The 23232-nt window shown below is 35.6% G+C and overlaps 1 protein-coding gene across 1 annotated transcript in view; it reads right to left on the bottom strand.

The window, feature by feature from the left end:
- Nucleotides 1-1843: 1843 nt before the first annotated feature.
- Nucleotides 1844-23232, bottom strand: part of prune (prune exopolyphosphatase) — a 28728-nt gene continuing 7339 nt past the window's right edge. The window contains exons 2-8 of the mRNA XM_056475398.1: nt 20593-20697; nt 20271-20473; nt 16176-16357; nt 13472-13630; nt 13271-13365; nt 9682-9840; nt 1844-7309 (exon numbers count right to left, since the gene is read on the bottom strand). Of these exons, the coding sequence (XP_056331373.1) occupies nt 6908-7309; nt 9682-9840; nt 13271-13365; nt 13472-13630; nt 16176-16357; nt 20271-20473; nt 20593-20697 (1305 nt within the window). The 3' untranslated portion in view covers nt 1844-6907. The remainder of the gene's footprint in view (nt 7310-9681; nt 9841-13270; nt 13366-13471; nt 13631-16175; nt 16358-20270; nt 20474-20592; nt 20698-23232) is intronic.

A 23232-nucleotide genomic window follows, 5' to 3' on the forward strand; every position in this document is an offset into this window, starting at 1 on the left:
TTAAACTCGTCCGAAAAATTCTATACAACTTAAAAATTTGTATTTTTTTTTTCCACACATTTATGAAAGACAAATTCAAAATGAACAAACATGTTAACTATAATCACAAATCCAGAGAAACAGATTTTCTTTCTGTCATAAATGTATACAAAAAAACAATGATCAAATGCAATGCTATTCATTAAAAACGTCACTTTGTTATGATTTGAAGGATATTGATATTTCAGGTGGATGCATTAAATTAGAATTACAAAAAAAAAGTGATTTTAGGTACTTAGAAAACATACTAAACATCTGCTTTTAAAGAACTTTGTGGAAAATTTTGTCAAAATATGGGTGAAATAATGTTCCGTTGTTATTCAAAGAAAAAGGCTTATTTACATACAATGAAAAAATTATACTGGATTATGGATTAAAACATTGACAAATCACTTTTTTCTGGATCCATTAGTAGGGCCAGACAGAATCTGCGGACGTTTTTTGCTATTTCTGCTGAGAATTTTGGTAAAAATCTGCGGATTTCTGCAGAATTATTTTGGAAGTATCATAACTAAAACCTTAATATGTGAAATAAAAATTTATATCTTTTTAACTTTTATTTAATGTTTAAAATGCAAATCCAATTAGATTCACTTTATTTGGTAAACAAAGCAAGTCTCTCATATAATATATCTACTAAAAGACAGAAAATATTACTGTACAAACTGCATTGTACATAAATCAGATGAACATTTTCATATTAGTCAAAAATATTCATGTAATTAATTAAAAACCTGAATAAATATAAATTTACACACATTTAATTAAGTAAATAAACAGAATTAATGATGGGCTAAAAATCTGCAGAATTGTGCGCACAGATTCCCTGTGGGCCTATATTTAATATGGGTTCGAGTGAAATGTTAAAATTAGTTTTAGTTTATAAATGTACGGCTACATTTCATTCAACTTTCTAATAAAAAATGTGTCATTTAGAGCTTCTTTTTAAAGAAGAATTGGTCAATAAACAAACATTTGTATTTGTTGTGATTGAAAACCATGGCTTTCTTAATTACTCTAGAGGTAAACATTGGTCTGTGTTGTCTAAAAATAAACAAACTCGTCTGAATTAAAAAAATATTTTATATAATTGTTGTTTTATGCTTTAAATGACAATGTGTATGTCCAATTTAGTAGAAATGTCATCAAAGTTTTACTCATATTTATTTTGATCATTTCTTGGATAAATTTATAAAGACAAATTCGGTTTTTCTGAATATATGAATATGGATGTGAAAAAGTGAATTTTTCTTTTAGAAATGTTTACATGAACTGATCAAACAAAATTTGATTACAATTTAAATAATAAAAAACTTTAAAAAAATTTATTTGAAGGATATTGGCAAATAAATAAATAAATATTAAAAATGAGTTAATATTTTTATATTATAATTTTTTTAATTATTATTTTAGTGTTGCACTGTGAATCTTAATGTAGTCTTTTAATAACACACAATCAAATGATTGTTGATCAAACTATGCCTCACAACATTGTTTTTTATTAATATAAAGTACAGAATATTCTGTAAATCACAGTAAACATGTATAATAGTCTACTTTATATGTTATAGTTATAACATTTATATTACATTATAATATTTTAATTATTATTTTAGTGTCACACTGTGCATCTTAAATGGAGTCTTTAATTAACCCATCAAATGATTCTTATTCAAAATATGCCTCACAACATTTTGTTTTTTGAATAGAAACTACAGAATCTTCTGTAAATCACAGTAAACACATATAATAGTCTATTTATATACTAATACTTCAATTAGATAAAGCCCACAAACTAACCAAATATGGAACAATCTGAGAATTTCTTTATTGATACCAAGTCACAACAGTACCTAAAATAAAAAAAAGCCTTGGCAATAAAACACTTGACAGAGAGAGAGAGAATGTACTGCTGAATGTCCAGCTCAGCACATCGACACATTGAAATCAACACTTCATACAACATTATGCTGCTGATATTGGCTTTATACTGTGTGCTTTAGTTGTCCTGAGGCTTCATGCAGAAAATCCTCTGCTGACACCAAACTAACAGTCAGATCACAACACCAACATACCATCTCACATTAACTCTTTCCTTTATGTTTTCCAGATTAAGTCATAACTGAAACGGTTCTATTACTTCTATATGAAAAACATAATTGTATAACTGTCCGATAGAAGATGTCATTATAGAACAGTCATCCAATTAGGCCTGTAAAACGAGCTTTTTTTACTATCATAATAAATAATGTAATCATGATTTGATTGTAATTATGTATGGTGACTGGCTGCTAATAAAACATTAATAAGCTGTTTGGGGTCAGTAAGATTTTTTTAGGAAGCTTCAATTTAATTGGTAAAATTCAATAAAAATGTATTATATTGTGACATATTATTACAATTTAAACGTATTGTTCTGTATTTTAATACATGTTAAAATGCAATTGATTTCTGTAATCCTAAAATAAATTTTCAGCATCATTACTACTGCAGTCCTCACTGCAAGATTATTCAGAAATGATATGATTTGGTGTTTGTTTGTTTATGTATTTATAGGATTTTAAAATATTTTTATATACTCTTTATGTTTTTTTATTTATTCATTCCTCCCTGCAGGGGCGGCGCGGTGGCTCGGTGGGTAGCGATGTCGCCTCACAGCAAGAAGGTCGATGGTTCGAGCCTCGGCTGTGTCAGTTAGCATTTCTGTGTGGAGTTTGCATGTTTTTCCCCGTGTTGTCGTGGGTTTCCTCTGGGTGCTCCGGTTTCCCCCAAGCTAATAAGAAATAAGTTGGCGGTTCATTCCGCTGTGGCGACCCCTGATTAATAAAGGGACTAAGCTGAAAAGAAAATGAATAAATTAATTCCTCTCTGCCATATCAGTAGAATTGGCTATTCAAGGCAACCTTGGTAATAAGTATTCGAAATTATTTGGTGCTAAAGAAACATTTCTTACTATATTAAAATAGAGTTAGTAATATCAGTGCTCTCTAATAATTAACATTAATAGTGTCCTCTAATAATGTAACCACATTGTGTCCTCATTATTACACTGTAAATAAACTATATATTTGACAAAATGTCACAACATCGAATGTTTAAATGTTGCTTTAACTAATTACTTTAGTATTAGTTAATTAGTTAATTTTAATTTTATTTTATATAATAATATTTATTATTACCTTTATTGATATTGATAGGACAGTGAAGATTGGCAGACAGGAAAGTGTGGGTAGCAGAGACAGGGGAAAGATCGGCAAAAGACCTCAAGCCGGGAATTGCACTCGGGTCGCTACGAGCACCTCAGTGCTATGTGTCGACGCACTAACCACTAGGCATTAGTTGACATTTGAATAAATTAATAGGTTTCAACAAATTTGTTTAAGTTATGAAAAGTTAAACTTAGTATTTTCAGTCAGTTTTATTGATATAAGTTGAGATGATTAGAAAAGTTATAAGTCCAAGGCACTCGAAAAGTAAGTGAAAACATGAAAAAGCCTTTATTATTAAAGGCAAAAAAAAAGGCTTTAAAAAAATTTTCACTTACTTTTCGAGTGCCTTGGACTTATGATTTTGTTGTTTATCTTTACGAATCCTTTAACCAAAGAGCACCAACACATTAACTACCCCTGAAGCACTTTTTGTTTAATTTTGGACTTGAAATGTTCATTTGACTTTGAACTCAAATTTAAAACAGCAATAATTGTTTTACAGTGTAGTATTATTAGAAAATAGGGTGGCACTGTGGCTCAGTGGTTAGCTCTGCCCCCTTACAGCAAGAAGGTCTCTGGTTCGAATCCCTGCTGGACTAGTTGGCATTTCTGTTTGGAGCTTGCATGTTCTCCCCAACGCAATCTCATGGCAATTCGCAACTTTTTGATTTAGTGGCTAATTCGTATGAATTCGTACGATCTAATTCGTACAATTTAGTACGATTTGCTAATCACCCAACGACGGTTGGGTTTAGGGGCGGGGTTGGATGCCACGCCTCCTTTTTAAAATCGTATGACTGGACTTGTTCGAATTCGTATGAATTAGCCACTGAACTGACAAAACGTAAAATACGGACTTTTTCTCGTGAGATCAGGCTGGTTCTCCCCATGTTGACGTGGGTTTCCGCCGGGCGCTCTGGTGTCCCCCACAGTCTAAAGACATGCGCTATAAGTGAAATGGATAAACTACATTAGCTTTGGTGTATGAGTGTGTGAACGCGAGAGTGTATGGGTGTTTCCCAGTATTAGGTTGAGGTTGGAAGGGCATCCGTTGCGTAAAACATAAGCTGGAATAGTTGGCGGTTCATTTCACTGTAGCGACCCCTGATAATAAGGGACTAAGCTGAAGGAAAATGAATGAATTAATTATTAGAAAATAGTATTTCTGCTTCAATTTTGTTGTGGAAAGTGGGATGTATTTTTCTGGATTCTTATGGAAAGTTCAGAAGTACAGCATGTACCTAAAAAAAGTTTTTATTTTTACTTTTATTCATCTGGATTCATCCTTGCTGAATAAAAATACTAAACTAAATGCAAAAAAAAAAATGTTACTGACCCCAACTTTGTGAATGGTGTAAGTTCTTCCATTGACTTTTGCTGTTAATAACATTAACAACAGCTAATATACTGCCATAAAACAAATCAAAAACAGTTAACGATACCTTCAACAATGTTTTCCAACCTTAATAAGAAACCCTAAATCATCAAATAAATTATAAAAGAGAGCAACAAAATACTGATATAGTGTAAAACTCAGATGATCAAACGTGCCTCACACACAAACACAACTGAGGTCTTTGGTAGTTAATGATAAAAAGAATCTGATTGACAAGAACATGCAGAAGGCCACAGAGGGGTTACGCTCACTTTTCATCAACCAACAGTCACGATCGAAGAGGAGATAAACTTATCTAGAGTTCAATGAAAAAAAGGAGCTTTTCACACTAGAAATAGTCCACTCTGTTTATCTTATCGAACTTCACAATGAATACTGTGTAGGTTTGACACTTTGCATTCCTAAATCTTGGATTAACGGCCTTATTTGCATATTTAAGGTGTTTCTGATTGGATTACTGCAGCATGTGACTTGTTAATATGAAAGTTCTAGCGTTGCACAACCTCAAATTATACTTTTTTACTGTGTGGACTATGAGGATAAGAAAGAAACAGACTCTTCTTTACTTCAATTGATGCATTTTCTGTCAATATTTAGAATGACAAAATCCCAGAGTTAAAGGGACAGGTCATTATTTACTAATGCTTCACTTGTCACAAACCTGTTTCTTTCTTCTGCTGAACACAAAAGAAGATATTTCGATAAATGTTGAAAACCGGTAACCATTGACTTCTATAGTATTCTTTTTTTTCTACTACGCATTTCAATGGATACAGTTTCCACCATTCTTCAAAATAACTTCTCATGAGGACTGGAACCACTTGAGGGTGAGTAAATAGCGATTAAATATTCTTTCCTTTTATAGACGAGTTATCCCTTTAAATGCAGTGTGAAAAGCCCTTCACTGTTGTCAACAGACCGCATCTTTGACATGCTGTTAATTAGCACACAATCATTTTGACTTAACCTTATCAAATTGGAGATGCAGGCAGGCAGCACCGTGTACATGGCAGCCAACAACAAACAAAAATAAATCACTTTATAATAATTGTATATTATACATAAATTTATATATATGCAACTATCAAATAGCTGAACTCAAATTATGACCATCTATGTTTTAAGCTCTCTAGACTGCCTGCTAGGCTAATACTGTAAGATAGTTACTGTAAATGCACTTTCCATTCACTGTTGCATATGAAGGGATAAGTCAAAGACATGATCTTATAGCTTCACTTCTATTTAAAGCACTAACATTAGTACTTTAATGTACATTATCGTTCAAAAGATTGGATTATTTAATGTTTTCACTTTCACTATTTAATGTTTTTGAATGATAGTGCATGTAATTTTTACATTTATATTAATAAACTTAGAACCCTTGTCCAATCGGGGTAAATTCAAGAAAAAAAAAAGATTTACTTATTAAACAGTAAAGAAATATCCATTGATTAATAGTTTCTTGAAGTTTGTGATTCAGGAATTATTTACACTTTGAGCATTTGCATTATGATGCCTTAATTTCTACTCTGAAAGCTTCTGATGCTAAAAAGTTGATCATAAAGTGACTTTTATTGACATTTTAAGTAGTCTGAAAGGATATATTGTATGGGTTGGTCATTTATAGTACAAAAACCAGGTAAGAAGCTGCCAGTAATAATTATTTTATGAGTTATTGTTTATGGGTTGTTTCAAATTGCTAAAAATATCAATGAAAGTTACTTTTTTAAACTGTAAATTTTCACAATCAAAAGTTTATGCAGCAGAGATCAAGGCCCCATAATGCAAATACGAAAACATGAATCAGAAATACAGGAAACGCTTAATTAACAGATCTTTTTTTACAGGGTACAACGATAAAAATAGCTACCACGTTATAATTACGTGCATACTAATGGAAAATTTTCATAATCAATATCTGTTTGTACTATTAATTGTCAGTCGCTAGCTTGCATTGCGTGCATCTTATCTACAGTGTTTGAGATAAGATTAAGTTCAAATTGTAGATGCCAAGAGCATTACTTTTACTGTCATTTTTTATCAAATCCAAACGTCGTCTTATACTAGATGCAACCAAGTAAAGCTCCGTTCAAATCATCATGTACCAGTCAATGGAAGGTCAAAAGAAAGGTCTTTGGAGACGGTCTCGTACCTTTTATGAGTTCACCAGATCAAAAAAACAGTGCCATTTCCTTGATGCGCCACTGCTGTATATGAAGACGCAGAAGGAGCTTCATTCTCTTATTCCAGATTCACATCTTCATCACTGCTCCTCAGGAGACGTGTCCTCCATGCTGGCCATCTTACTGACTTTCTCCACCAAAACTTCAGGGCTGATTTTGGGAAGGCCATTGTCTAAAGGACAGCCCTCAACCAGACTGTTCATTGGCGTTGGAGGAACCCGAGTGTCGTCATCAATCCCAGCGTCCTCCAGACAGTCACTCTGGTCCTGGTTGGAATCATCATCCAGGTCCAGATCCTCCATGTTCATACACTGAGCTTCTCTTCTTTCCTTCTCCTTTAGGAAGTCTGTGATTATAGGCATCACCTTTTTGCGAGACGCCAGTGTGTTACCCTGAATAAAGGCCTTCACATCTGGATATGGACTGCTTAATGGCTTAAGATCCAGACTGGGGTTTTTGGCTTTTTCTAGTGCTTTACTCATCTGTGAAAAAAGCAAACAACAAAATCCTTGAAGTCAAAGTGGTTTTATTTTGTACACTACCATTTTAAAACTACTACAATATCATATGATGGCAACGCGGTGGCGCAGTAGGTAGTGCTGTCGCCTCACAGCAAGAAGGTCGCTGGTTAGCGCCTCGGCTGGGTCAGTTGGCATTTCTGTGTGGAGTTTGCATGTTCTCCCCACGATCATGTGGGCTTCCTCCGGGTGCTCCGGTTTCCCCCACAGTCCAAAGACATGCGGTACAGGTGAATTGGGTAGGCTAAATTATCCGTAGTGTATGAGTGTGTATGGATGTTTCCCAGAGATAGGTTGCAGCTGGAAGGGCATCCGCTGCGTAAAACATGTGCTGGATAAGTTGGCGGTTCATTCCGCTGTGGCGACCCCAGATTCATAAAGAGACTAAGCCGTAAAGAAAATGAATAAACAAATAAATATCATATGATATCAAAGCTAGATTTACATTACTCCAGTAATTTCAGTATACTGATTTGCTGATTTTGTGATCAGCGTTGAAAACAGTTGTGCTGCTTAATATTGTTTAGTAAATAAATTTGAGTTAATGTTTTTTCCCCAAGTGAAAAGGTGTATTCTGCGATTAGGAATCGAGCAATTTTCTTATATTAAAATGGATTACCATCAAAAAACTGGAAATAATGCAAATGATTAAAAACTAAAATGACAAACACATTAAAATGCTTCAAACAAATCTACACTTATATTAAAACTGAGAATTTAGTGTAAACTTTTGTTAAAACATCTGTTAAATCCTTCAAGGCCATTTTATTAACAAGTAAAAACACATTTCAAATCATTTATAGTAATTGTTGCCTTTTTTTTTCTTAAAGTCTCAGATGTCATTAGAATGTGTCTGAAAAGTTTAATCTAAAGTATTAAACTGATCATTTATTATATCATGTTGTAAATGCCACTTCTTGATTGAAATGTTTGTATCTCTTTAAATGCAAATAAGTTGCTGATCCCCACCCCTTTCCGGTAATGGACGGAGCTTTACTCAGATACTCCAGGAACACCAAAACAAAACATCTGCATGTGTTTTTGTCAGTTTAAACTCCTAATACATGGGTTTCTGGGCACAAACATAAACACTTTCTTTTCAAAATATCATGCATTTGCTAGTGTGCTTTACAGTTATTGTAGAAATTGCACGTATTAGACCTGTCAAACAGCATCCCTTGAACATGACATACTACTAATGCAACTCAATAGGGCTTATTAGCTATGCTTCTATTCCACTATTTTTATGCTCCTTTCGGAGGATCACATAAAATGTTTAAAAAAAAATGTATGCACACAACTGAGTAGGATAATTCAATTCAATTAAATTAAATTCAACTCACCTTTATTTGTATAGCGCTTTTACAATGTCGATTGTGTCAAAGCAGCTTCACATAAAAGGTCATAGTAAATTGGAACAGTGTAATTCAGTTTTTAGTGTTTAAGTTCAGTTCAGTTTAGCAGTTCAGTTCAGTTTAGCAGTTCAGTTTAGGTTAGCATAGATAAGTTTTTATCTGATAACTAAGAACTAGCATAAAGTACTGTAGAAACACTACTACCAAATAAATTCCAGCATTTGCATAAAAAAAGTCATGCGATTTTGTTTTAAAAGATCACATGATAACAAAAATATGCATGATGGGATGGCATTACTGAACACACCAGCAGACTGACCCCACTGTACAAAGTAAAAAAATGTTGTTTTGATCGTTCTAAAATCTCTTCACCAAAAATCACCAAAATCAGTCACCAAAGTGGTTCTTCTGTATTATCATTATTATTACATTAACATTACCTAAAGAACTGTCGTATGCACCTGAGGGATCTCTGCCTCCCAAAGCCACCGTCCACTTCAACTTCATCTTCTGAGAGACAAGTAAATTATAATATGAGGAAAAAAGGCCCACAGTGACTTCTCCTACTAAAGCAAATTCTATTTTCTTTCTGATATTTTCCGCAAGTTCATCAGGATGCGAAAGTTTTGTTCTCTTTGACTCACTGGATGGAAAATTATTTGCAAATGTTTTATGTGATATTTCAGTTTTGCACATACATTTCATTTTCATATTTAGATGAAAACATATCTAACGTCTTTGGTAGGAATTGTTTAATTTTTAGACGTATGACACTCAGAACTACAATTGAAGCATTGGAGTGACTGGTTACTGATACAGAGAATAGCTTCCTTTGAAATGGACACTTTATTGTAATTTTATTGATCTTCATGCTCAAAAAGGTAACAAGTAAAAAAGCAAAGTAGGACCCCTTTAAAATACTGCTAACCTGGCCTAACATGCAGTTAAAGTCTGAAAAGTCCAGAAAAGTGCAGCGAGTACCTCTTCCCTGTAGACGGTGCTGGAGCTGTAGACGGCCAGCTGTCTGAAGGGCTCCTTGTTGTCTTTAAAAGAGATTGTCATGGCCAGGAGCAGATTGTAGTTGTGACTGTGGCAGAACTCGCAGAGGTCCTGCTGTAGGCCACTTCTCTGAAGAAAATCCTGGAGACACAAGCCAACTATTAACACTTGACATTTACTAAAACACTGCTCTGAAGAAAACTCTTAAGACACAACTGCACTGTTGACACTTGAGCTTTAAATAAAAAGAAAACACTGCAATCCTTTCACTATGTGAGACAACAAAAACATATTAGGAGATCTCCAATTGTTTATACTTTTCTTCTGCTCGTTTTCAGCATAGATTTTTTTAATTTTAGTAAAGATGTTAGTTAAAATGCATTACATATCATGAATTTTATTGAAATACACTCCAAAATATTAAGTTTGCTGTTTGTTCAAACTACTTATTTAAAATGAGTTGAAACAACACAATTCTTGAGATTTTTGGGGACAACTTAGTTGTTTCATGTTCAATGTTACGTTAATTGTAAAAACTGATGAGCTAACTTAATTCTTTCATGTTGTCCCAACACAAATCGACTGTGTGGAACCCAGTATTTTTTACAATGGGTAAAAATATGACTAAAAAACAAATAATGCTTTAACAATGTCAATAATAAAATGAACATCTCAGAATAAGGTGCCAAAAACAACAACAACAAAAATAAAAAATAATGAATATCAATGCCTTCAAAGTCTAGCATCATCATCATCAGATTGCAGATTTGTAATTATATAAATATAGAATGTTTTAATGAGTTTTCAGCAAATAGTTTCCCAACTTTGTCATGAGACGGATTATAAATATGTTACCAACAAAACTTCTGGCAAAATAAAAGCTCTAGGGTTTAATGATTTAAAACCTTATATATATATATATATATATATATATATATATATATATATATATATATATATATATATATATATATATATATATATATATATATATATTATATATATTACTATTAGAAATGAGTTATTAAAACTATTATTTTTAGAAATGTGCTGAAGAAAATTTAATAAACAGGGGCCTAATAATTCAGGGGGGCTAATAATTCTGTATATATATATATATATATATATATATATATATATATATATATATATATATATATATATATATATATATATATATATATATATATATATACATACATATATATATAAATATATACATATATATATATTATAAGTAATAAAATCAATCAATAAATAAAATGTTTTGAAATTATGTTAATAATAATAATAATAATCATTAATATTTTCATAATAATTAGTTGCATTGTTGCAAAATTAATTGCATTGTTATATTGTACAGTTCTACAGTTATGTGCTATGTTGATTGACCTTTCTTTTAACATAATTTCAAAACATTTATAAATTATACTGTTTTAATAATAATTATAGTAATTATAATCTCAATAATCACTAAATGTTTACTTAGTATTATGTTACCAAATGTTATACTTAGTATTATAGAATTTATTTGTATTATATTATATTGTACAGTTCAATAGTAATGTGAAAGGTTTCTTTTTTTAAGTAATGTCGTTAATACATTGTAAAATTTAAGTTCTGTAGGCAACATTTATTAATCTTATAATTTTAATTTATTTTTATTATATAGAATTATATAAAAAAAACTATTGTGAGACGCTTGGGTATTAGGATTATTTAATTATTTTAATTTTTTATTTTACATGCCAAGCTGATTATACATCTTATGTCCAAGTCTCCTGTATCATGAACAAGGAAGTTTCTGATACCTTTCTGCTATCTGATTGAACAGATGATATGCACCTATTGTATGGTGCAGTGTAAAGAGAGCGGGCAGGTGACGTGTACTGTGATCAGCGGGTGTGTGAGATGCTTCGCCCTGCCCTGCGGTGAGTCTGGGTGTGTCTGAATCGCTATTAATGAGGAATTCACTGAGTCATGTGGACAGGCACATGAGCACAGTCTGTGCCCACAACAGCAGCTCCTTACATTTCAGAATCCACGTTTCCTCTTTCTGGATTCAAGAACGTAACGCATAACTCATTTCATTCAGGAGAAAACATAACATTGATACGTGATCTTTAAATGTTTCCTGAAAAATCCTTACAGAGTGTTTAAAAGTGCATAAGGTCAGATTCATTGTGGAGCATATAAAGATGCACTAATATGATAACAAAAACGCAACATTAATAATTCATTGAGGACTTTTAGCCCTATAATATAATCAATATTTTTCTGTCAAAATGAAAGAAACATGGAATTTCAGCACTGAATCAAACATGTCGAATGCTTGTTGCAAACATGTACGAACATGCATAAACAAACATCTTTTGTCTTTAGCCATAGATCACACAGCTTTTGTTCACATTGAATGTTTATTTTGCACTTGCAAGACTTGCATTGTTGGTATTACATAATTTCAAGCTCAAGAATACATGCGGCATGTACAGTCAACACTTGTTCAAATCTGAACTTGATTTAATTGACAATAAAAAAATAAATAGATTTTTTGATTTTCTGAGTCATTTTTAATGATTCACCACAACTTGTAAATGGTGGGTTTTATTTCATACCTCTACAGGGATTGAAAATTCTAACATTGTATTATTATTGTATTGTATTATCACTGTGACGATTCAATATTGTAGTTTATTAAAACAATATATAATTGTATCCTGATTAAGCAGTTCATGCCCCTGCTCTTTATCCCTTATTAAGCATAAGAGAATGTGTTCACTTTTTAAAATAGTTGTACATCAAATGTCGACAGTGTTGAAAGAATCTGAAAATTATAGAGTGACTCTTTATTCAGGACAGTGATAAAATTTTTTTTTTATTTTTTACGCTCATGTTTTGTTATCACGATTAACATTTTAACAAGAGGTATGCAAATTCAACATTGGAACTGTATATTATTCATTCATTTTTCTTCAACTTAGTCCCTTTTCTATCAGGGGTCACCACAGCGGAATGAACCGCCAACTATTCCGGCATATGTTTTACGCAGCGAATGGATAAAGTCTAGATTGGCTATGCGGCCGACAGGAAGTGCATTATGCACATCAATATAGCAGCATTTTTTTTATGAAACTGTATAACAATAATTTATATTTTTATAGTACTGTGACAGCTGGGTTTAGAATTGGGGTGGGGGTTGGCGTTGAAAAATACAATTTATTGGGTAATTTAATAGATAACAAATTTAAAAATAAAATTTTTTTTTATATATTGCATTGTGTCTGTGTCTGCTTACAAGAAATGAAAGGAAAATATAATATTAATAACAGAATTTCACTACAACAAAAAGGATATTATATGACGTTGAGGTTTAATTAAATCCTTATAACCATAATTGAAATTCAGAACATTTATCTAATTTATAAAAGGCAAAAAAATACATTTCTGAGTCAGAATTTTGCAAAACTATGATAAAAATGCACGAGCCAAAGCCATCAAATCAAAACTTCAAAAGCTTCAGAGATTGTAGGACATTTGGGATCTCAAGTGACAGATTCCATCCAGTACTGACCTCTAGTGTCATGTAAATAACACTGACAGCCAATCTCAGATCACCACCAGACGCTGCTTTCATGTCTTTCAGCAGCATCTGCTCTGTGGACAGGCCTGAAACACAGAAGAGCACTTTCAAATCACTCGAGGACGAACACGTGCTGTAAAGTCTCAATCTGAGCCTGCATCAAACTGTTTCACTTCAAGCATCGTCTCTCACCTGACACGTCAAACTTGGCATTCTGCAGAGACTGAAACAGAGCGCCCCGCGGAGGCAGTTTTGGGAAACGCTGCTCCAAAAAGATGGCGTACTGGCTGTCCTTCGGGGTGACTTTACCTGCTTCAGGTGCCATGTTAACACAGTCCAAGATGATGGTACCTGTCAACACAAACCACATTCAGCAAGTCAACCAGATTTTATCTTTCTGCTGACATTTCACATCTTTATCAAATCATCCTGACAACCAGGAAAAATATTTCACAATTACTTTTATCCTTAAAGGGATAGTTTGCCCAAAAATGAAAATTTACTATTTACTCTCCCTTAAGAGGTTCTTTATAAACTTTTTTGTGTTTCTTTCTTGTGTTGAACATAAAAAAGAAAGATATTTTGAGGAAAGCTGAAAAGCTATAACCATTAACATCCATAGCAATAAAAACATCTACTATAGAAGTCAATGGTTACAGGATTCTAACATGTTTCTAAATATCTTTTATTGTGTTTAACAGAAGAAAAAAACTCAAAGGTTTGCAGTAACGGATTTAAGCATGGGCAATATGGGTGATCGCCCAGGGTGGCATCTTGTCAGGGAGACAGACTAACAAAGTCTTCATAAGAAATGAGTAAAACGAGTCCACATAACTGTTAGTGTAATGTACAGTGTGTATGTTGAAACTTGTTTGAGGTTTTTCTGATTTCTGAAAGTATGATATTTCAGAGATTTTCCATCATAATGGCTTAATTTGGACGTATTACACATCATCACATATGTTTTGCTGTAACAAGCAGATATGTGACACCTTCATGCTTGACAAACACCCTTTAAAGGAAGCCGCTTTTCCACTATCGGGTCGAATGGTTCTGAGCAGTTCATCAGTTCATCTAAGGCCAAAGTCTTATCTAAATGAAAGTGGAAATCCTGAAATCTCAAATAGTGCTCGCTGAATTAATTTGCATAATTCAAATCAGCAACAACAGCTGTCCCATTACTGTTGTTTCTTAAGCATTAATTACATTTAAAATGAGTTATTTTCAGTTTGCACTGGACTAATCCCCTTTACACCTATTTCAATGGTAACCAAAGGACACGGCTGCAAACACAGGAAGAACAGAGACAAAAACCCAGAGCAAATCACAGGATGACACTGGAAGGACACAATATGTGATGTCATTGTAAAAATCAATGCAGACACACAGTACTCACTGAAGGACAGGGCTTGCCGTAACAAACGCAAATCTGTACGAACCCATCCCTAAAATAACCGGGTATCTATAAAAATTAACGATTGGCTATGTCAACCAGAAGGCAGGATTTCCTTCGCTGTGGTGGCCATACTGAGCAAGGCAATTCGTAGTAATGCAAGTTAACTGTCTTTGCATATCTGCAGTCTTTGTGCATGTGCTTCAACAACCCAATCTAGAACACTGCAACACTTATTAGACTAAATATCTGAATTTCCAACAACAATTCAAAGTAAAAACCATTGCTGCAACTCTGATACAAGTTTTCTTTAGGGAGAAAATAAAAAAGCACTGCAGTGTTTGGGTGTTCTGTGTTTGTCTGATATAATTAGTCTACCGAAATGTGTATATTCCATACAAAGCATGAAACGGATCGGTCAGTTCTTGTCCTCTGATTTGCTGTGCGCTTGCGGCATTCTGAAAAGTTGAGATGTTTTCAACTGAGAGCGCCTGGAAGGTCACGAGCCACTCTCAATATGCGTGTACATGACGCAATATGTGAATGACCCCCGCTGTCATTTGTGATCTCCAGCAATTGATCTTGCACACAGACATGCTAAATTCACCTGATTTGTTGACAATGGATTGCAGATCCATTCGTGGCAGTTCATGGGTCCTTCACTTGCCCCTTTCCCCTTTCACAAAAAACTTTCCAAAGACGGCTGGTTCTTACTCATTTTGCTAGCTTGTGGGTTACATTTTAGCACTCAAGTGACCGAGATTTAACCAAGAGAATAAGGTAATTTTTCAAAATAAAAGATCGTTCAGACTCAGATAATAAATAAAACGAAAATCATTCATGATTTCTTGTCCAGCCCGTTACCAATTGATTCACAGACCATTACCAGTCCAGGCCTTGCTGGTTCACTGCAATTTAAATTGGCCATCGTGTTACAGGACAAACACTCAAAAAATATATATAAAATAGAGGTAATAACTGCCAAAGTCCACTAGGAAGAACATTTTTTTAAACCTTCTAATCATGGCAAAAAAATGTCTTGCATTGTGTTAAAAAAAATAAATGAAGTATCATTCAGAGCTTTATATGTAAAACACCAGCATGTCATCACAAACTTTTCTCTATGAACACGATCAAGCATGTACTTTATATCTTTCTGAAACATGTTGATGGACGCCACTTTCTTTGAATTGGAAATAAGAACACCCTCTTTTACATTTTATTATTTAAAATTCCTAAATGTCCCCTTTATGCAATGAAAATATGTTATTAAAAAGAGGTAGAGGATATTCACGGTTACATAGATCCTCTAGAGAGGACAAATGTGAACTTCTGGTAGTCAGGATTCTATTGCAGATCTACAGGGTATCATGTACAAACAGACTAGCTAAATGCCAGTGAAGAGCATGCTGTGCCCATCTGATGTCTAACAGACTGAACGGCAGTCATGCTGGAAGAGCTCCGCATTCCTCTGAGTGTTTATCATGTTGCTATAACACTCACCATATAAAAGCTGAGCCACTTGTTGGTCGAGCACCGCGGGTGACTTCTGGGCAATGCGCTCAGTCACCAGGGTTGTGCAGGAGCCCACAGGCTCCACAGTGATGGGGCAGGAGGAGGAGGGTCTCTGTAGGAGATGATGGTCAATCACTTCCACAACGGCGTCCTCCAGCTCACTGTCAGCACTGCAATCAACACAGAGTTATTACACAAATTAAATATCCCAATTATTACTCAGCTGACTGGCAGATTTTTGAAATGCAGTTTCCAATATTTGTATAATATTGCATAATGGGATCTCACCCAAATCATTTTGCTTTGATTTGTGGCTGTTGTAAGCTGTGAAATAATTTCTGAAATCATTCAGTGTACTGATATGGAAGTAGGGCTGCACAATATATGGTTTCAGCATCGATATCACAATGTGAGCATCTGCAACAGTCACGTCGCAGGATCTGCAATGTCGAGCATTCAAACATCTAAAATTATAATGTTTGTAACTCAAAGTAACTGTAATTGTACTTATGTATAAATATGACGAAGACTATACTGGGTCATTTTACATTTCATTACACAATTTGCACTGAATACTGCTAGACTTCCAGAAATCCATTAAATACTGTTTATTTAATTTCTATTTTTGCTGTACTCTATTAATCGAGGCTCGTGATTTGTTTATTATATTTAATGCAGATGCACTTCACTACAAAATTATCCCAATCAGTCTGAAATGATGAATTCTTATGACATCGAGCCATTTATTTAATCTGGTAACATTATAACGAATATCACAATATGTATCACAAAAAAATTAAATATTGCAATGTCATTTTTTTTCCATATAGGGGTGCATGATTTTGGAAGTGTGATGTGGTTAAGACCTGTCTGGATCTACTTTAGCTGTGTGGGTCCCTGAAAACAACTGCACACTATAGAATGTTCACCAACCATCAGAATCAAGCATTCAACAGCCCCATAGTATAATAGAAGTATAATAGTAATAGTATAAAAGAAAATAACGCACAATTTGTAATGCATTATTACCTAATAATCCAACAGCCAATTATTCACTACATATAATATTTATTCTCAATTCTAGAATTATATCTCAACTCATAATTAATAATGATAATTCCTTAAATTTATATAGCGCTTTTCTAGACACTCTTAAAGAGCCCATATTATACAAGAAATAGGGTCATATTTAGGTTGTAAGGGTCTCCAACAACAGTCTAATATGCATGCAAGGTCAAACAACACTTTGATGGTCTTATAATCTGCATTTATTTTTACCTAATTATCCCAGCGACTCCCATATGAATCGTTCAGCGATTCATTTGTTCCCAAACCCCTCCTCAGCGCGAAGCTAATCTGCGCTGATTGGACCGATGACAGCCTGCTGCTATTGGTCGACAACACTGACAGGCTTCAGCGCGAGACAGAGTGAAATGCCCAGCTGCTAATCTACAATATAAAAGTAGTCACAGTGCACACACGCTTCATAGTGGATTTTGGCTGCCAGTGGGTGAATGTAAACACAGACGATGGACTAGAAAATACTGACGACTAACTATTTTATTGAGCAAAAAGTCCAAGAACTGGCGAGGAGGTCACAGTCTTCTTGCTCTTTTCACACACACACACACACGCACACACACACACACAGGGCCTGCGCGTCCATAGAGGACCGGCTGAATAGAGAGGGCGCGGCGCTCAGTTATATCCGCGAAAACCCGTGCGTTACACACACGAGGAGACACACACACACACACACACACAGAGGGCCGGCTCGTCCATAAAGAAGCGGCTGAATAGAGAGGGCGCGGCGCGGCGCTCAGTTATATCCGCGAAAACCCGTGCGTTACACACACGAGGAGACACACACATACACACACAGGGCCGGCGCGTCCATAGAGGAACGGCGCTGTTATATCCGCGAATACCCGTGCGTTACACACACGAGGAGACAATAATATTGAGCTGAAATATTTTGAAACTTGTCCGTTGCATGTGTGTAAACAGCTGACGATCCGTAATCAAAGCGGCACGCGTCGCGTTTTCAACGTGGCTTTACACGCGATATGAGAATATAAAGAGTTAACCTGATACAGCACACGCGGTTACAAGTAACAAAACACAACTAAATACATCATGTGCAAGATAGAGTAAACGAGGCAACAGTTTTAATCGCACGTACTTACACTGGTGAAATGGGGGTAGAAACTGATTCATGATGCACTGATCCATGTTCTGACAGTCTATACTGATCCTTCCTTTAACAAACTGATGAAGTCTTCTTTGAAAGCATATAGTTTTCAGAAGCACTCAGAACTGCCCAAGGCTGGGCTATATTGCTGATGTTTCATCTTTGATTAGACTGTCCATAATATCCATCTGCACAGCGTGACTTCATTCGACCAGTGTCTGTGTGTGTCTCTGTGTGTGTGTGTGACTTTTTTTCTGTTAGTGGGCGGGGCCGCAGGTTTCAAATCTCCCGGGTTTGCGCGCCCAACTACTTGTGTTTCGTAGCTGCGTCATCGCGAAACACCTAATGACTCGTTATCAAGACGACTCGTTTGAAGCACTATGAGTCGACTCTTTTATAGATGAATCAATAATTTTAAACACTGTACACTTACAGATTTAAGCCTTAGCTGGATATTTCACTTCACTTAGAGCTGTGTGACACACTACATGGAAGGGCATTTTCAAAAACCCATAATATGGGCTCTTTAAGCGCTTTCCACATTGGGCGGAATCTCCTCATCCACCAGTATCCACCTGGATGACGCGACGGCAGCCATATTGCACCAGACTGCCAACCACATACCAGCTGATTGGTGGAGAGGACACAGAGTGATGAAGCCAGTTATGATATGGGGATGGCTAGGAGGCCATGATGGACAGAGGCCAGTGGGCAAATGCCGGGGTTAAACCCCTACTCTTTTTCAAAGGACATCCTGAGAATTTTAATGACCAGAGAGTCAGGACCTCAGTTTAACGTCTCATCCGAAAGACGATGCTCACTGAGCAGTATAGAGTCCTCTTCAGTCTTCAGGAGCGTTAGGACCCACACAGACCACAGATTGAGCGCCCCCTGCTGGCCTCACTTTACACATTAATTATCATGAACTAAAAGCAGGGGTCTCAAATTGCTGGCCCGCAGGGCATTTATGGCCTGCCCTCCTCCTCCCGCCGGTCCGTGACGAACATCAAAAATATAATAAGATTAGGCCCGCCAAAACATATATATATTTTTGAACCACTATCATATATGTTGTGCAGTCGCATCTAGTCACTTGTGGTTTTGACCCGCCACCTAGTTGTCATTTAAAGTACGGCATTCAGATTAGTTTTACTTTCATTTTATCCAAGTGTACGGTCGACAGTAACACGCATGCATTTTAATTTTGTGGCTGATTTAAACGTTGAAATATATGTCTGATAAATGCTCTATTTTTACTAACGCTCTATTTTTTATATTTATTAGCTTTGCATAAAAACTATGTACATTAGTAAAATTGTACTGCTAGTTGTATTGAACTTGTTAAAATAAATATGTACTTACTTTTCCTCTTTATTGTCGTTTTACAAAAAAAGAAAGATATTGGGAAGAACAATTGTCAGTAAAGTCACTCAATTACCCAAACCATTTTCTGCTGTTCTTATGCTATTGGGACAATACAATTGGTTGGGACAGAATAATAATATGCTTTTTATTTGTAGTATTTTCATAACAATTTAAACTCCCCCTTCAATATGTACAACAAGAAACAAAAAGCTCGAGTTTTGACTGCATATACTCTGTGGAAGAATGACGAGAATGAAGAGTGTGTGTCTACCAGAGGATCTAGAGGAGTTATGTCATATAAGTTATGCCAACTAAAGAGCAAAAAGGAAGACTAAATCCCCTACAACATCCTCAAATAATCGAGGCTGTGAAAAGAACGCAAACCTGCAGGCAAAGGCGACAGCTAACATTATGGCTAGCTAATATTAAAATGAAAATGCAACGTGTCAACCCTAAAACTGCATTACTTATGTCTGAGAAAATGTAATATTGTGTAGTGTTGCATCCTTTTATATCCTAACACTGACCTGGGCAGGACATTGTGGTCGACCAGTGTCAATGTCAGCTGTTTGGTCTTGTGCAGGCCATGGAGATCCACCTCATCCCTGAACAGCAGGTAGTCCTGCGACAGGCCGCTTTCTCTTAGCAGAAAGATGCTGTCTGACCGCAAAGGGAACTCAGCGCGTGGAATATTGAGCACAGGCACCGGTATCCTCTTACAATCAAGACTCTACGGCAGACAGACAATAATCTTCAATCTCTCTGCAGCACTGAATTTTCACCTCAACTGTCACAATCTTTCCAATAACACCACAGCAAACATGCTTTATTAGGTTGGGCGTTACATACCTTTGAAAGAAAGTAGGCGAAGGTCAGGGCTGATACCATGGAGTCCATATCACAAGCTTCATTTCCCATTACGACATGCAGCCCTGGGCTGTTCTTACAACAACCCTGCGAATGAAGGAGAACAGTGTCACAGGCCGCTGGACTAATATAGGACAAGAATTCATAGCATTTAACTGCAAGCCTAGTTCTCAATACGCCTTTAATTGCTTCTATTGTAAATGCTCCATTAGAGTTTCTCGGATATTAACTTTAATATAGTGTGTTTAAGCTGTTTGTGATAATAACATTTCAAAGATCATAATCCACGATGCATTGAGTTGTCTTGCAAAAGCTATTCTACACTCTACCTTCCAATACAAACTCTAGTCATGGGATGATAACCGGTTTTAAGGTTTAAAACGAAAAAATGTTCTGCGTTCCTACGGTATTTAGGGATGCAACGATTATAGATTTTGTTTGTACGATTATAGTCTGAGGAATAAACACAGTTATCATGATTATTTTGCATTCATTAAATTTCAAAACACTACTGGAAAACTCCTTATATTTTAAAGTGTTATTTATTGCTGCTCAGAGACCAACTAATCCAGCTCAAAATAATAATAAAAAACAACAACAGTGGCAGCACGGTGGCGCAGTGGGTAGCACAATCATCTCACAGCAAGAAGGTCGCTGGTTTGAGCCCCGGCTGGGTCAGTTGGCTTTTCTGTGTGGAGTTTGCATGTTCTTCCCATGTTTGCATGGGTTTCCTTCGGGTGCTCCGGTTTCGCCCACAAGCAAAGACAAGCTGTACAGGTGAATTGAATAAGCTAAATTGGCCATAGTGTATGCGAGTGTGTGCAAGAGTGTGTGGGTGTTTCCAGGGTGTTAGGCTGCGGCTGGAAGGGCATCTGCTGCATAAAACGTGTGCTGGATAAGTTGGCGGTTGATACAGCTGTGGCAACCCCTGATTAATAAAGGGACTAAGCCGAAGTAAAATGAATGAATAAAAGAACAAACAATTCCAAACAATAGTCCATTTCTCTTTTGGTTTAAAAATAAGTGAAAAACGTTGTTGGCATTTAAACAGAAGTAATAATTTTACACCGAAAATTAACGACAGAACAAATAGTAAATAAATATAACAATAAATTAAAACAATAGTATGTGTCTAATGTAAATCTAAGCTACATATTAGCTACGTGTTTCCCTTTTTAAGGGAACAAATGTAGTCAAAGGCTGCTGAATCTCTGTCTGAAAGGCACTTTTAATCAACTATATTACAAAAATGTTGGGTATTTTTATTTTGTATTTATTTCTCTTTGGAGTAGAAATGTGTAAACTGAGTGTATATGAAACTGATCGGTCCAGTTCTTGTAATGTGACGCCTTCTTTCAACTAAGTGCGCCTGGAAAGCATGCGTGAGTGTGTCGTGCACCTCGTGCACTATGTTCACGCACATTGCTCCCAATACACGCACGAAAGCAGCGCGCCTCCATTGTTTGTATTAATATATCTAGGATTGGAAATAACGAACTAGCTCGCAAAAGATGTGATATGTGTCCTCATCTTCAGTCAAAAATTTGGGGGTCATTTTTGATAGCAACCTGTCATTTCAAGGTCAGATTTTAAGCATGTGTAAAACTGCATTTTTTCATCTTAAAAATGTTGCCAAACTTCCACATATGCTATTAATGTCTGATGCGGAAAAGCTTATTCATGCTTTCATGACCTCTCAATTAGATTATTGTAATGCGTTACTTGGCGTTACTTATGCCCTGCTGGCCTAATTAACACACTTCATCTAGTTCAAAATGCAGCTGCTAGAGTGCTTTCTAGAACATAGAATTATGATCATATTACTCCAGTACTTTCATTATTGCATTGGCTCCCTATTAAATATCGTATAAGTTTAAAAATTTTACTGGCTACTTACAAAGCCCTGAACGGCTTAGCTCCCCAGTATTTGAGGGAGCTCCTGGTGTATTATAGCCCCTCACTTCCACTATGCTCAATTAATTCTGGACAGTTGATTATTCCCAGAATATCAAAATCAACTGTAGGCGGTAGATATTTCTTATATCTGGAACCTAAACTCTGGAACAGCCTTTCTGGCACAGTTCGGGAAGCAGACACACTCTGTCAGTTTATAACTATATTAAAGACACATCTCTTTGCATTAGCATACACATAAAACACAAATGCTGTAAAAATCCAAATCCTCTAAAGGGTTGTTAGTCTGCATTATATAGGGCAATAGGAGCCGGGAACACTTCCCAAAATACATTATAATTTGAACGGAATCTGTGCTTATGTTAGTCTTTTTTAAAATTATTTCCGAGGTTTCCATAATCCTGGACCAGGCCGTATCCTAAACAGCGCCTGTGGCGGTCATGGAGGAGTGGAGAGCAGGAGACTGCTTCCTGTAAGACCCCAGTGACAGACAAGTCCTTGCATTGATCCTGAAGGGACAGCCTGTACACCAGCCGGTGACCTCTTCCACCTGCAGCTTCTCCACAATGGACGTCCAGCGCTCTCCAGCCTTCTGCGTCTAGACTGCAGCTCTGCACAAGACATTTTGCCATATAAGAAATGGTCATGCCCAACTGAGCCTGGTTTCTCTCGAGGTTTTTTAATTCTTCACTTTCGCCAATTGGTGAA

Source organism: Danio aesculapii, chromosome 16 (genome assembly GCF_903798145.1).
Source record: "Danio aesculapii chromosome 16, fDanAes4.1, whole genome shotgun sequence".
In the NCBI taxonomy this organism is placed as follows: Eukaryota; Metazoa; Chordata; class Actinopteri; order Cypriniformes; family Danionidae; genus Danio; species Danio aesculapii.